The following is a 16136-nucleotide window of genomic DNA, read 5'->3' as shown; positions in this document are numbered from 1 at the left end:
AGTTAGTTCCCACTGAAGGTGGGAAGATGGTGGCGTGAATTCACATTTGCAGCGGCCTCACCCAGTACCGGTGTGGGAAGATGGCAGCGTGAACTTATGTTTGCGGCGGCCTCACCCATTACTGTCCATGTAGTGTTTTTGCCCACGTCTGCGTTGAAGTTTGTTTTGTCTTCATTTGATGGCTGGGAGAGCTGGCGCTAGATCGGTCTGACAGGACGCGGAGGCGGGACAGGCTAAGCTAACTGCTAGCCCATGCAGACCAGTAATTCCAATAACACCGAGGGCAGTCTGGCGGTGGCCTTGCCTGGCGTTGACTGTGTTTTAGTGTCGTCGTGTGGAGTGTGGGGAGGTGCGTTGAAGGTGTCTGGCTGGGAGAGCCTGGTCTGCTGCGTCTGGTAGGCCCAGGGACCACAGCCCTGTCGGAGCTGCACCCAAGGAGAAAACACCAAGGGCGGTCTGATAGGACGCGGAAGCGGGGCTGGCTAAGCTAACTGCTAGCCCGTGCAGACCGGCAGTTCCGACAGTCATCCTGGCTGGCGCTCGTTCTCTGGACAGTGGAGTTTTTGGACTGTGTTGCACTGAGTGAACTGTGTTGTTAACTGTTTTTTTTTTTTTTTTTTTTTTACTTTGTTCTCTTACTGGTTTTGTATGTTTTTGGTGGTGTCGTTTTTGGGAAATTTGGGATGTGTCTTTTGTGTCGCACTGCTGTGGGCTGGACCAAGTACATGAAAGAAATGACAAGAAATTATGCCTGATTCTATGGTGGGGGGGCAGTGCTGGGGGGCTCCTCCTAAAGTCCACTGTCATCTCCACAGTTCTGAGCGTGCTCAGCTCCAGGCTGTCATGACTGCACCAGAGGGCTAGCTGTTCAACCTCCTGTCTGTATGCAGACTCGTCACCGTCCCAATGAGGCCGATGATCGTTGTGTAGTCTGCAAACTTCTGGAGTTTAACAGAGGAGTCTCCTGAAATGCAGTCATTGTGTAGCGGGAAAAGAGCAGAAGGGAGAGCACACATCCCTGGGAGGCGCCAGTGCTGATTGTGTGGGTGCTGGATGTGATTTTACCATTACCTAAAATTACCTTGATGAAAAGGCATTTGCCTGCAATACATTTCATGTCATTCTGGATTTCATCTGACCTTAACAACAATCCATATGCATGTATTTACCACCTAACTCAAGTAAAATCACAACCAGCTATGAGTCCCACCTCTTTGCCCTCTTTGAAGCCCTTATTGGCTTCATGAACAGCGGCAGCCACCTGTTGGCTCTTCATCTGGCTGAGCTTGCTCTCAGGATTCCTCAGCCTAGTCACCATGCGCGTGGCCGCAGACTTCTTACTACAAGGCCCTGGTGTCTCACCATTGGCTGGCTCTTTACCGTCCACTGTTAAAAAAAGAAAAAAAAGAAAGTCATTTATAGTCTCACTCATGGTCACAAAAATGTCAAATGCGTAATTAATAGCTAAAGAGGGACGCTGTAACCAAACATCTCAGGGATGTCAGACCTGTGTCATCGAAGCTGGCCAGGGATGACTGGGAGGACTTGTCGGCAAGATCTGGGGGTTCAGGGCCCCTGGGAGGGCCCCCTGTACACATGCTGCTGTTACTGTTCTCTTCACTGGGCTGGAGGGGATGGCTGAGGCTGGGGACTCCCTCCCCACTGGGCGAGACAGTGTTGGAAGCTGCTTTTTCAGCTACACAGAGACAAAAAGTGACAGGGAGTATTAACCTTTATTAGAGCGAGGCAAACTTGTATTCATTACTTGGTTCATTTTGTCATATGACATGTGCCGATATCGGAGACACCTTCCGTGTCTCATTTCAGCTCCGGCCAGTTGAGGCTTTTCACTCACAGAGATGAATGGACAGCAATAGCATTGTGTCTGACCTTGTCCTTATGTGGAACGTTATAGCGCTTTTTACAATAGCTTTTTTTTTTTTGGACAGTAATTAGCTGGACTGTGGCTCCCCTTAGTGGTGATCAGCATGCAGTGCACAGGCGAAGTCACAGGTCAACTGGGAGCAATGCGCTACCATTCAAGACAGGATTTACACGGAGCAATTGAGAGAGAAAAAAAGCCAAATAAACTTGGTGCAAAGCCAACCTCAGCCACAACACAAGATTTGCACAAACACCACAAAACTGACAACAAACGGTGAAGCTTTACATTCAAATTAACTTTTTAAAGATTATTTTTGGTATTTTTACCTTTATTAAGATAGCTACAGTGAAAGGCAGACAGGAAATGGGAGAGAGTAAGGGGTATGACATGCAACATAGGTCGGTGGCTGGAATCAAACCAGCAATGTTGCGACAATGTGGCCATGTGGTATATGTTGTATCCATACCATTTGGCTACAGAGGACCCCCTACAGTCAAATTCTTACCGAAATGATAACCAAATGCATGGAGATTTATCTCAAGAGATTTCTTTTCGTTCTCATATGGAGACATCTTAAGCAATGGCCATCTAACTGAGGTTAGCAACGACAGAGAAGCAGCATGACAAAGCTGTGCAATTGTGTGTATGTGTGTGTGTGTGTGTGGGGGGTGTGTGAACGTGAATGTAAATGTAAATTATCCCCAATTGACTCAATTGAGGCTCAGTTCCATTCACACTGATTCAAATCAAACCATGCAAGGAGCCGGAGAAAGCATGAGCATTCAAGAGAACAGATCGGCCAAAACTGCTTGAGACTGAAGCTGAAATCCAAACCAGGATGAAAAAAAAGTGGATTACTGAAGGCACAAGACAGCCAATAGAATGAGGAGCACCTACAGGGACTAATGGCAGGAGCGTCAAAAGAGAGGGCGGGCGGGAGATGGCCAAGAGAGATACCAAATCACAGAAGGTATGACAGAACAAAACACGTCACGGTCACCGACAATGTCGCAGACATGTCCTCTGGCGACCCCGCGCTGGGAATCTGCCCAAAGCGGTCGAGTTTGGGTCAGTTTCACTATTTCTCCCCCTGCAAAGTTCAAGATATGCACCGAGGGCAATGAAGCTGATCCCAAACAAAGGCTTAAAAAGAGCAACTTCACCCTTAAGGGTCCTGTATACCTTCCGTCTCATCAGTGACTTCCATATTTGAATGTCCCTCTTCCCCAGCCTCTCCAGCAGAGGAAGGGGGCTCCCGAGCCTCCGGGACCAGGCCAGAGCCCTCGGTGGCAGTGACGGCTGATGCTGAAGCTGGGGCAGCTGCAGGTTTAGGTCCTTCTGTGATGCCACTGCCAGTATTGCCCTCCTGACCAGTGGGTGGGACTCCTCCAACTACAGACGAACAGCGGTAATGGTATGAATATCTTTTAATTGGATTAAATGATCATCCATGGACAACTTTTTGAGGTAATGGCAAATGGCGACGTTGTTTCAATCAGGGTAGGGACCAGCAGTAGCAATATAATGAATTTGGATAACATAGTGCACTTAATGAACAGATCAATTATAATAAACATAACAGTGACGTTTGTTTTCAGGCTCACTGAGAGGCTGTACACTCATTATGTTTATTTGTACTTCCCAAAATAGACACCTATCTAATCCTACACACCTGAGACATTCAACTTGAATTTTAAACTCTCAGGCTGAATCAGATGTAGAGATATACTCCCCTTTCCAACATCCTTTGAACTTTAAAGCTAATGAAGTCTAGATGCAGTAAAATGTCTCACAGAAAATAAATTATTGAATCTTGGATTGATGTCATGGCCTGCAGAGTGAAGATTGAGAAGTTTCTTGCAGCCCACCCACACAGTTTCTGCAGCAACTGTTCCAGTTTTAAACTAGGAGTGCACTCAGATCTCCGCCAGGCATACCTTTCCCCCCTTCTCCATACACGCACACACACTGACAGAAAAACCAGCTCTTCTTCTCCTGCCCCCCCCCCCTTTTCTCCCCAACTGCACTTGGGCAATTACCCCACTCTTCCGAGCCATCCCGGTCTCTGCTCCACCCCCTCTGCTGATCCAGGGAGGGCTGCAGACTACCACGTCTCCTCCCATACATGTGGAGTCACCAGCCGCCTCTTTTCACCTGACAGTGAGGAGTTTCACCAGGGGGACGTCGTGCGTGGGAGGATCACGCTATTCCCCCCAGTTCCCCTCCCCCCTGAACAGGCACCCCGACCGACCAGAGGAGGCGCTAGTGCAGCGACCAGGACACATACCCACATCCAGCTTTCCACCTGCAGACGCGGCCAATTGTGTCTGTAGGGACGCCCAACCAAGCCGGAGGTAACACGGAGACTCGATCTGGCGGTCCCCGTGCTGGTAAGCAACGGAATAGACCGCCACACCACCCGGATGCCCTCTCTACTGTTTTCATGATATAAAATAAATGAAGGCGAATGGCCGCTCTGCTGACTGACTTTAATTTATGAAACTATGGTAAGAAAACACAGCTCAACCATGCGAAATGTTTTACTGTGTAACTGCTGAGATGGCTTCCAGCCGTGACTGTGTGCTTGAAATTGTGTTTTTTAGCAGAGTTTTAATATCGGAGACTATGGCACTTTTGTATGGGGGCGAGGTGAATGAGGCAAATTATTTTTGGTTCATCCAGTGTTCCTCCTGTGCTGAGAGCAGCAGTGAATGATCAACTTCTCCTTTACTTTCAAGACTCATACTTGAATCATGTTTTGACACTGTCACTGCCCAATCCGACTCAACTGTACACGTGAGTCGCGCACACAGACGGTTGACTTAGATCGGAAAACGACGGAGTAGCTTCGGTCGAGCGAGCTAAAGAGTGAATGAAGCGAGCGAGCAGTGATAGCGAGAACAAATGTTTTGAATCGCCATAACCACGACAGGTTCTTCATCATACATTCATAACTCAGAACACTTTTTTTTTAGGTCCAGTAGTTTGCGAGATTAGCTGCAGACAGACAGACACACGCGTGACCAAACACATAATCCCCTCCAAGGTACTGCCTGGCAGAGATAATTAATCATTTGCCAAGACACATTACCTCAAAAGAATTGTCTCAATATAATGACCTCTAGGGAAAACTTGAAATAGGTTGTAAAGTACTTTACACACATCTGCACAGTTCTTGGGTAAAAAAATACCATGTCTTATTTCTAAGGGTCAAGTGTTCAGTTCCTTGTAGAGTGCCATCTTGTATGAATATAGCCAACTATGCATCTGTCTCTAGCACTATTTGGACTGAAGAGACCACTTAGATTTGTCTCACCAAACCCATGACCTCCAAAAAGAGCTTTGACACTCACTGATGATGGTCTTGCTCAAAAATTAATTTGTTTCTTTGCCTTGTGGCTTGTTCTGCCTTGAATACAACGTAAGCACAGCATCCTTATTTGGTGTAAACAGCCCTTTTCATGGCTGTGGAATATAATACATACATACATACATACATACATACATTCATACATACATACATACATACATACATACATACATACACTGATGAACCAAAACATTATGACCACCTGCCTAATTTGCTATTGATCCTCTGTGTGCCGTCAAAACAGCACCGACCCACCGAAGCATGGACTCCACAAGACCCCTGAATGTGTCTTGTGGTATCTGGCACCAAAACATTAGCAACAGATCCTTCAAGTCCTGTAAGTTGCAAGGTGGGGCCACCCTGGATCGGACTTCTTGGTCCAGCATATCCCATAGATGTTCAATCGGATTCAGATCTTGAGAATTTGGAGGTCAGGGCAACACCTTCAACACTTCATCATGTTCCTCAAACTATTCCCAAACAATGTGTGCAGTGTGGCAGGGCACATTATCCTGTTGAAAGAGGCCACTGCCATCAGGGAACACCATTGCCAAGTTGCGACGATTTTTAGGTGGTGGTATGTGTCAAATTGACGTCCACATGAATGGCCGGACCCAGGGCTTCCCAACAGAACATTGCATCACACTCCCTTCACCGGTTTGTCATCTTCCCACAGTGCATCCTGGTGCCCTCCCCAGGAAAACAGCACACATGTACACAGCCATCCACATGACTTGAAATAAAAAAAGAGAGAGAGAGAGAGACAGAGACAGAGAGAGAGAGAGAGAGAGAGAGAGAGAGAGAGAGAGAGAGAGAGAGAGAGAGAGAGAGAGAGAGAGAGAGAGAGAGAGAGAGAGAGAGAGAGAGAGAGAGACTCGTCGGACCAGGCAACCTTCTTCCACTGCTCAAAGCTTCAGTTCCGACACTCGCATGCCCACTGTAGGTGCTCTTGATGGTAGACAGGGGTCATCGCGGGCACTCTGACCATTCTGCGGCTACGCAGCCCCATATGCAAGGTACGATGCACTGTTTTGTGGCACATTCCTCCCGTAACCATCATTAAGATTTTCTGTGACTTATGCCACAGTACACTTTCTGTTGGTTCGGACCAGACGGGATAGCCTTCATTGCCCTCACGCATCGATGAGCCTTGGGCGCCCAACCCCCTGTCGCCAGTTTGTGGTTTGTCCCTCCTCGGACCACTTTCGGTAGGTACTCACCACTGCTGAAAGGAAGCAACCGCTCAGGCCTTTACTCCTGCATCGAACACCTTGACTACAAGAACTGATTGTTCACTTAACATCTAATCTACCCAGACCTTGACACGTGTCCTTGTTTGGAGACAATCACTGTTATTCAGTTCACGTGTGAGTGGTCATAATGTTTTGGCTCATCAGTGTATCTGGTAACTACAAGACACTAGCATTGATCACAGCTTTGGTTGAGTGGATGGTGACAAATTTGCTCAAGTGATGGAGAGGAGCGAAGCTTCTTTTTTTTTCCTCCCCAACTGTATCCGGCCAATTACCCCACTCTTCCGAGCCAACCCAGTCGCTGCTCCACCCCCTCTGCTGATCTGGGGAGGGCTGCAGACTACCACATGTCTCCTCCCATACATGTGGAGTCACCAGTAGCTTCTTTTCACCTGATATTGAGGACTTTCACCAGGGGGACATAGCGCGTGGGAGGATCACGCTAGTCCCTCCAGTTCACCCCCCCCCCCAAACAGGCCTGGCACCACGACCGACCAGCGGAGGTGCTAGTGCAGCAACCAAGACACATACTCACATCCGGCTTCCTACCCGCAGACACGGCCAATTGTGTCTATAGGGATGCCCGACCAAGCCAGAGGTAACACACGGATTCGAACTGGAGATCCTGTGATGGTAGGCAACGGAATTGACTGCCACGCTACCCGGACACCCGAGTAAAGCATTTTTAATTGGCCCAAGAGCCAAGCCACACTTCAAAATTGCCATCAGAATTGATTCCTCAATCGATAAATAATAATAACCCTGTAATGATGTCTTTTTTCCCCCAATGCTAACAAGCAGAAGAGGTGAGACACAGAGGCCAGAGAACCACTTGTCAAGGTTGTTACACAGTTCAGTTCAGGGTACAAAGGAGTGAGGTCTGCACACTGTTAAGCTCTGAATCTACCACTACTACGTTCGACTGTTCCCATTAGGGGGCGCCACACCGGCTCATCCGTTTCCATCTCTTCCTATCCTCTGCATCTTCCTCTGTCACACCAGCCACCTACATGTCCTCCCTCACCACATCCATAAACCTCCTCTTTGGCCTTCCTCTTTTCCTCTTCCCTGGCAGCTCCATATTCAGCATCCTTCTCCCAATATACCCAGCATCTCTCCTCCACACATGTCCAAACCATCTCAATCTTGTCTCTCTTGCTTTGTCTCCAAACTGTCCAACCTGAGCTGTCCCTCTAATATACTCGTTCCTAAAACTGTCCTTCTTCATCACTCCCAGTGAAAATCTTATCATCTTCAACTCTGCCACCTCCACCTCCTGTCTTTTCATCAGTGCCACTGTCTCCAAACCATACAACATAGCTGGTCTCACTACCATCTTGTAAACCTTCCCTTTAATTCTTGCTGGTACCCTTCTATCGCAAATCACTCCTGACACTCTTCTCCACCCACTCCACCCTGCCTGCACTCTCTTCTTCACCTCTCTTCTGCACTCCCCTTTACTTTAGACAGTTGACCCCAAGTATTTAAACTCATACACCTTCATCACCTCTACTCCTTGCATCCTCTTCATTCCACTGTCCTCCCTCTCATTCACGCATAGGAATTCCATCTTGCTCCTACTGACTTTCATTCCTCTTCTCTCCAGTGCATACCTCCACCTCTCCAGGCTCTCCTCAACCTGCACCCTACTCTCACTACAGATCACAATGTCATCCGCGAACATCATAGTCCACAGAGACTCCTGCCTGATCTCGTCCGTCAAACTGTCCATCACCATTGCAAACAAGAAAGGGCTCAGAGCCGATCCTTGATGTAATCTCACCTCCACCTTGAACCATCTGTCATTCCAACCGCACACCTCACCACTGTCACACTGCCCTCATACATATCCTGCACCACTCCTAAATACTTCTCTGCCACTTCCAACTTCCTCGTACAATACCACACCTCCTGTCTCGGCACCCTGTCGTATGCTTTCTCTAAATCCACAAAGACCCAATGTAACTCCTTCTGGCCTTCTCTATACTTCTCCATCAACATTCTCAAAGCAAACATCACATCTGTGGTGCTCTTTCATGGCATGAAACCATACTGCTGCTTGCTGATCATCACCTCTCCTCTTAACCTAGCTACTATTACTCTTTCCCAAATGTTCATGCTGTGGTTGATCAACTTTATACCTCTGTAGTTGCTACAGTTCTGCACATCGCCCTTGTTCTTGAAAATCGGTACCAGTATGCTTCTTCTCCACTCCTCAGGCATCCTCTCACTTTCCAGGATTGTGTTAAACAATCTAGTTAAAAACCCCACTGCCATCTCTCCTAAACATCTCCATGCCTCCACAGGTATGTCATCAGGACCTTTCCACTCCTCATCCTCTTCACAGCTGCCCTCACTTCCTGTTTGCTAATCCGCTGCACTTCCTGATTCACTATCCTCACATCATCCAACCTTCTCTTTCTCTTGTCAGCACATTTCCATCTCTATCCTTGATCGCCCTAACCTACTGCACATCCTCCCCAGCTCGGTCCCTCTGTCTAGCCAATCCGTACAAGTCCTTTTCTCCTTCCTTAGTGTCTAACCTCTAATACAACTCACCATACGCCTTTTCCTTTCCTTTTGCCACCTCTCGCTTCGCTTTATGCCGCATCTCCCTGTTAAGCTCCCAATAAATAGTTTTATTCTCTTTTAAAGGCAACGTTTCAATCTGTAAGATCTTCCTTAGTTAAATGTGAAAGAGAAACAGGCATTTCTTGTAGAGGCAGGTGTCAAATCAAATCATTATCACCTGCTGGCCAGCAAGCAGTAGGGAAAACAAACACCACAAGATGGTGGGCACAAGAATACACATAATACTCCAGCAAACAGAAACACCAGAAATTCCTTAAAATGTTTTTAAAATACATGTTGATATGACATGTCTGTGAATGTTCTCATTCATCCAGGTCATGGTTATCCAAAGGAGTTGAATCAAGTGCAACTGGACTTGGTATATATCCGTGAAGACGTTTCGCCTCTCATCCAAGATCTGTTAGCGATGGGCGTTGGTAAACATCGGAACACGAAGAGCCATGGACATCTATAGCTTTGACGACGACTCCAAAGAGGATAAATTCTGAGTCTCATAACCAGCCAGTCAGACTAGTTTGGTCTAGGCAGAAAGGTACGAACTGAGGAAGCCTCTTGGATGAGAGGCGAAACGTCTTCACGAATATATACCAAGTCCAGTTGCACTTGATTCAACTCCTTTGGATGTTGATATGACAGCATTTGAAACCATATGGTAGTCATTACAGATGTTTCAATGCAGCCATAACACCCCATATGATTCTTCATGATTGTATTTGCTTTTGTGGCGACAATATGAGGACCATTCAGTTTCTTTAGGCTACTAACATATTTTATTGGGTCCAGAGTTCTTATAATGTGGTGAGCACCTGAATTCAGTTTATATTAGATTTACTTTTCAAAGATGGATAACCACTTTTTAACAGGTTGCACTTTGAGATTTGTTTCAAATGAAATGTGCATCACAGAAAAATAGTCTTGTGATTATTACCATAAGCTACCAACAAATATCATCATCATATAGTTGTTACCTGCAGTTCTGTTCTCCTCCTTGCTTTCCTCCTGTGAAGCAGCCTTATTCCCCTCCCAGGTCTCCTCTTTTACCTCCTTCTGAGGATCTTTGGCCGTGACCTCCTGCAGGACAACCTCTTCTTTCTTGGCGCCTCCGTTGATGTCGTCCTTCACCACGTCCACGTCCCCCTTCTCCCTCTCCAGCCGCGCCTTCTGGGCCTCCTCGGCAGCCCGTCTCTTCACCTCCTCCAGCTCTTCCTCCTGCTTGGCCCGCAAACGGTCCAGGATCTCCTCTGAAATAGAGAAGAGAGAGGCAAACAAAAAGGAAGTGAAACAACAGTTATAGAAGGGGTTAAAGACACCTAATAGATTATTGAATACCAACAGCATAGTTTGTCATATTAAAAGGAGCTCCTGTGGGAATGAGGAAAAAATAAAAGAAAGATCAGCTCGAATCTGACATGGTTAAACGGTGTTTGAACTTGTGAAAACAATATAACTTTAAAACAGAGGTCTGAATTTAATATGTACCAAACATGATAGAGTGAAAGCCAGACAAAGAGAAAAGCAAGATGACATATAAATGTTATGAGCTAAGATGAGGAAAAGGTCATCTGAGAGGCATCCCCCTTGAGAAAAAAACTCTAAACATGCAAGATGCTTCCATGGTTACTGAAAAATTGGCAGAAAACAAAATGTTGAGTTGAAAACCTGGAAACAACTAGAGCTAATTCTGAGTCGGAGGTAGGTAGGCGACAGAAAAATGTACTACATATGTGCCTAACAGTTGTACAGCCAGCATACACAAATGCAACTCACTTCCTTGACGTAGACCTAAGGGTAACGTCCTTTAGCCCAGAGATAAGGAGATATGGTAAAACATTAGTTGCGGTTACATGCACTTTTCCCCATTCTGATTGAAATCATTCCGGCTGAAGATTTCAGGTAAACTGTTTACATGGGATGTGATCTAATACAGTCTGGTGTTTACATGCACTAAAGCATTTAATTGGAACAGCTGCGTGACATGCGTTGTGTGAAATTCCTTCGTGGACTTGTCTGAATAGGTCAGAATTTATTTTCCTACCTAGGCGTGTAATGATATTCACTTCTTCAACAGTCTTTTTGTTTGCCTTCTGGGGCAGATGGCAGTCTTCACAAGGCATTGTATCTGATCCAGATACAATCCGACTTTTGCGAGGGAGAAGGATGTAAGCCTCTCAAGTGGCAGACCACTGACACAGGCAAGATAATTCTGGAGTCTTTGCAGAGATACGACCCGGCAAAAAGTCTAATTCTTGGACCAGTATCTAGCTACTTTGGCTAAAAACAAGCAGGTGCTAGCGAGCAGCAGAATCCGCTAGCGGTACAAATGCAGGGATCGGCAATCATGAGCAAAGCCAGGGAAGTCCAGTCTGAGTGTTAGGTAGCCACAGTAGCGGGACAGTAGAATCAATTTATGAATGAAACAATAATAGGCTGTATTTCCAGAAATCAGACAAAAAAACTCAGTGAGGAAGTATAAACAAAACTGTCAATCGTGGCCAAAACTGAGGGTTGAGTCCACATGGTTCTTGCTACATACAGCACCAGCACTACGGATTCGTAGACTTCAGTGTGATCAAGACCATTCAACAATCGATGATCGGATAAAATCCATACAATAGTGCAAGCAAACCATAAAATCAATTAAAAGTTAAAAACCCAGGATGCGGAGCAACAAACAAACAAACCGTCAGCCGACAAGCAGAAATGTCACACAGCTGTTCAATTAAATGTGTCTTGCGCTGACATACATTAGTGATTTATTGACCTGGTATACACCCCCTCGACCATTAAGATCTGCAGATTGGGGGCATCCGGGTACTGTAGTGGTCTATTCTCATTGCCTATGAACATGGGGATCATCGGTTCGAATCCCCATGTTACCTCTGGCTTAGTCGGGCGTCCCTACAGACACAATTGACTGTGTCTACGGGTGGGAAGCCGGATGTGAGTATGTGTCTTGGTCGTTGCACTAGCGCCTCCTCCTGTCAGTTGGGGTGCGTGTTCGGGGGGGAGGGGGAACTGGGGGGAATAGCGTGATCCTCCCACGTGCTACGTCCCCCTGGTGAAACTCCTCACTGTCAGGTGAAAAGAAGCAGCTGGTGACTGCACATGTGGTAGTCTGCAGCCCTCTCCAGATCGGCAGAGGGGGTGGAGCAACAACTGGGACAGCTTGGAAGAGTGGGGTAATTGGCCAGGTCCAATTAGGGAGAAGGGGGGGGGGTTAAAAAAACAAAACAAAAACAAAAAATCTGCGTATGGAGCCTTGCTGGATATTCCCAGGTCTCAGTTTGTTAACAAAGGGTGATGTGGCTTTTGCTGTTAGAGCCCCACACCGTGGAGCTCTCTTCCTGTTGAGCTAAGACAAACCAAGTCTCTAGCTTCTTTCAAATCTCGTCTTAAAACTTTTCTTTTTATGAAAGCTTTTACAAATGTTTGATATTTGTTTTTATTTATTTATACTGTTTTTATTTTTACCCTTACTTATTCGGCCTTAATCTTTTTGCCTTGTCTGGTTTTATTTCTTTTTAAAGCACTCTGTAACATTGTTGTAGAAAAGTGCTATATAAATAAAGTTACTATTAAATGACTCCCCAGGGCAGGGCATGCGCAGAAACAACGCAGCCATAAAGTAATCAGGCTAAATTGTTACATCAGACATATATACACCAATCAGCCAAAACATGAAAACCACTGACAGGTCAGTGAATAACATTGATTATCTCGTTACAATGGCACCTGTCAAGGGGTGGGATATATTAGGCAGCAAGTGAACAGTCAGGTGTTGAAGTTGATGTGTTGGAATCAGGAAAAATGGGCAAGTGTAAGAATCTGAGCCACTTTGACAAGGACCAAATTGTGATGGCTTGACAACTGGGTCAGAGCATCTCCAAACTGGCAGGTCTTGTGGGGTGTTCCCGGTATGCAGTGGTCAGCAGCTACCAAAAGTGGTCCAAGGAAGGACAACCGGTGAATCGGCGAAAGGGTCATGGGTGCCCAAGGCTGCCCAATGCGCGTGGGGAGCTAGGGCTAGCCCGTCTGGTCAGATCACACAGAAGAGCTACTGTAGCTCAAAATGCTGAAAAAGTTAATGCTGGCTATGACAGACAGGTGTCAGAAAACACAGTGCATTGCAGCTGATAGCCTCAGACTGGTCAGAGTGCCCATGCTGATCCCTTTCCACCAGCGAAAGTGCCTACAATGGGCATGTGAGTGTCAGAACTGGACCATGCAGCAATGGAAGAAGGTGGCCTGGTCTGGTAAATCGTGTTTTCTTTTACATCATGTTGACGGCTGGATGCGTGTGCGTCATTTGCCCGGGGAAGAGATGGCACCAGGATATCAAGCCACCGGAGGCCATGTGATCTCTGGGCAACAGGTGCCACCTACCTAAACATTGTTGCAGAGCAGGTACACCCCTTCATGGCAATGGTATTCCCTGATGGCAGTGGCCTCTTTCAGCAGGATAATGTGTCCCGCCACACTGCAAAAATTGTACAGGAATGGTTTGAGGAACATGACAGAAGAGTTCATGGTGTTGCCTTGGCCTCCAAATTCCACAGATCTCAATACGATCAAGCAACTGTGGGATGTACTGGAAAAACAAGTCTGAAAATGTAGGCCCCAACTCACAACTTACAGGACTTAAAGGATCTGCTGCTAACATCTTAGTCCCAGATACCAGAGGACACCTTCAGACTCAGAGGTCTTGTGGAGTCCATGCCTTGACAGGTCAGAGCTGTTTTGGTGGCAGGGGGACCTACACAATATTAGGCAGGTGGTTTTAATGTTTTGGCTGACTGGTGTACATAAATGTCGCAATGGAGGCTTCAGCCTGTTCCTGCGATATGTCAACGTTGCCACCATATTGGACCTGCAGTTTTTCTGGATAAAAAGTACAATAATGTTTAAATTTCTCAACCAATTTCAATGATATTTTTTTTATATTCAAGGGTTTAAGATCTACTATGTGGAGTACAAAAAAAAAAGTTTTGTCTCCAGTTCCTTAGAATCTCGATATTTAGGCTATAACCACTGCTAGATGCTCAAGAGAGGAGTGTGTATCAATGCTAGGCTTACATGAACTGAATAACTTGCATGGTGGAAAACAATTCATTGTCATAAACAACTGTAAAAACTCCCATTTTTCAAACATGGATTTCGCTTATTTTCCTTGGTTTGTACTTGTGGAGATGTCCCCCATATCACATAGTTTTTTTGGGGGGGGGGGTTCCCCCTTTTTTCTATCCAATTGTATCCGGCAAATTACCCCACTCTTCAGAGCCGTCCCGGTTGCTGCTCCACCCCCTCTGCCGATCCTGGGGAGGGCTGCAGACTACCACATGCCTCCTCCAATACATGTGGAGTCGCCAGTCACTTCTTTTCACCTGACAGTGACAAGTTTCACCAGGGGGACGTAGCATGTGAGAGGATCACACCATTCCTCCCAACCCCCAAACAGGCGCCACAACCAACCAGAGGAGGCGCTAGTGCAGCGACCAGGACACATACCCACATCCGGCTTCCTACCCGCAGACACGGCCAATTGTGTCTGTAGGGACGCCCGACCAAGCCGGAGGTAACACAGGGATTCGAGCTGATGATCTCTGTGTTGGTAGGCAACGGAATAGACCACCACACTTCCTGGAAGTGTGCACATATAATTTAATGTACATGAAATGTGCAGTACGTTTTTTTTTTTTTACATTGTTGAAGTGGCTGTTTCTGTCTATGTCCCCGTCATTTTAGGTTTTCTTGTGCTCCAGGTCAGAACACAGCTAATTCACCTTGAAATACTGAAAAAAAAAAATCAAAATACTGTATCTTTAAGTACTAATAATTGACCATCATTTAGAGAAATGGAACAAACTCAGTAAATACAAATAAAGTAGTGACACATTGGCAGTCAGTCTGCTTTATATATTATTATAGCAGTGAAAGGATACAGATATAGTCAGAGACAGACAGACAAATTACAAAATAAGATGCGCTTTTATTGATCCTCAGAAGGGAAATTCAGGTGTTACAGCAGTTTAATATTTACATAAAAAACCGTAAAACTATAGAACAGTATAAATAGTATGGAAAATAAATGTAATATAATATTAAGTGAGACGCATTTGTAGTAGTACAAAAATACATAGTACAATAATACATAGTACAGCAGTATGGCTCATGGGTCAATTTCCAAATATCAATAAATTGTTGGCTTCACAGGCGTTGGAACCAAGCGGGCCATTTGACCACATCTGAAATAGAAGCACGACTGCCTCACAGCAATAAGGTCCTGGGTTCGAGCCCCGGGGTAGTCCAACCTTGGGGGTTGTCCCGGGTCGTCCTCTGTGTGGAGTTTGCATGTTGTCCCCGTGTCTGCGTGGGTTTCCCCCGGGTGCTCCGGTTTCCTCCCACAGTCCAAAGACATGTAGGTCAAGTGAATCGGCCGTACTAAATTGTCCCTAGGTGTGACTGTCTGTGTGTGTGTGTGTGGGCCCTGTGACGGCCTGGTGGCCTGTCCAGTGTGTCTCCCTGCCTGCTACCCAATGACTGCTGGGATAGGGTCCAGCATCCCCTCGACCCTGAGAGCAAGATAAGCATTTTGGATAATGGATGGATGGAGTACAGGAGTATAGCATATTATTATTATTAATAGCCTATACTACACCCTACTGTATTTATGAATATATTATATTATAGTAGCAATATAATAATAATATAAGATTAATAGTAAATAGTATGTTGTATAAATAGTAGTATGATATAGTAAAGAAAATAAAAATAGTGAATAAAATAGTGAGTAGTGAATAGTATTAATGATATAATACTGTAAGTAGTATAATATAATAGCATAATAATGATAATAATAATAATAATAATAATATATATATATATATATATATATATATATATATATATATATATATATATATACACACACTATTAATACTTTCGGCTGCTCCCGTTAGGGGTTGCTAATCTGGGTGTGATCCTGGACGACCAACTGTCGCTTGCTGAAAACATTGCATCGGTTGCTCGCTCCTGCAGA

At 45.7% G+C, this 16136-nt stretch overlaps 1 protein-coding gene across 1 annotated transcript in view; it reads right to left on the bottom strand.

Moving 5' to 3' along the window:
- LOC130112243 (nucleosome-remodeling factor subunit BPTF-like) overlaps positions 1 to 16136 on the bottom strand; it is a 98645-nt gene that overhangs the window by 59505 nt on the left and 23004 nt on the right. The window contains exons 5-7 of the mRNA XM_056279521.1: positions 10069 to 10341; positions 1508 to 1696; positions 1211 to 1386 (exon numbers count right to left, since the gene is read on the bottom strand). Of these exons, the coding sequence (XP_056135496.1) occupies positions 1211 to 1386; positions 1508 to 1696; positions 10069 to 10341 (638 nt within the window). The remainder of the gene's footprint in view (positions 1 to 1210; positions 1387 to 1507; positions 1697 to 10068; positions 10342 to 16136) is intronic.

This window comes from Lampris incognitus, chromosome 5 (genome assembly GCF_029633865.1).
Source record: "Lampris incognitus isolate fLamInc1 chromosome 5, fLamInc1.hap2, whole genome shotgun sequence".
Classification (NCBI taxonomy): domain Eukaryota; kingdom Metazoa; phylum Chordata; class Actinopteri; order Lampriformes; family Lampridae; genus Lampris; species Lampris incognitus.
The sequence above is the reverse complement of the archived record's forward strand: the minus strand, read 5'-3'. Positions and strand labels throughout refer to the sequence as shown.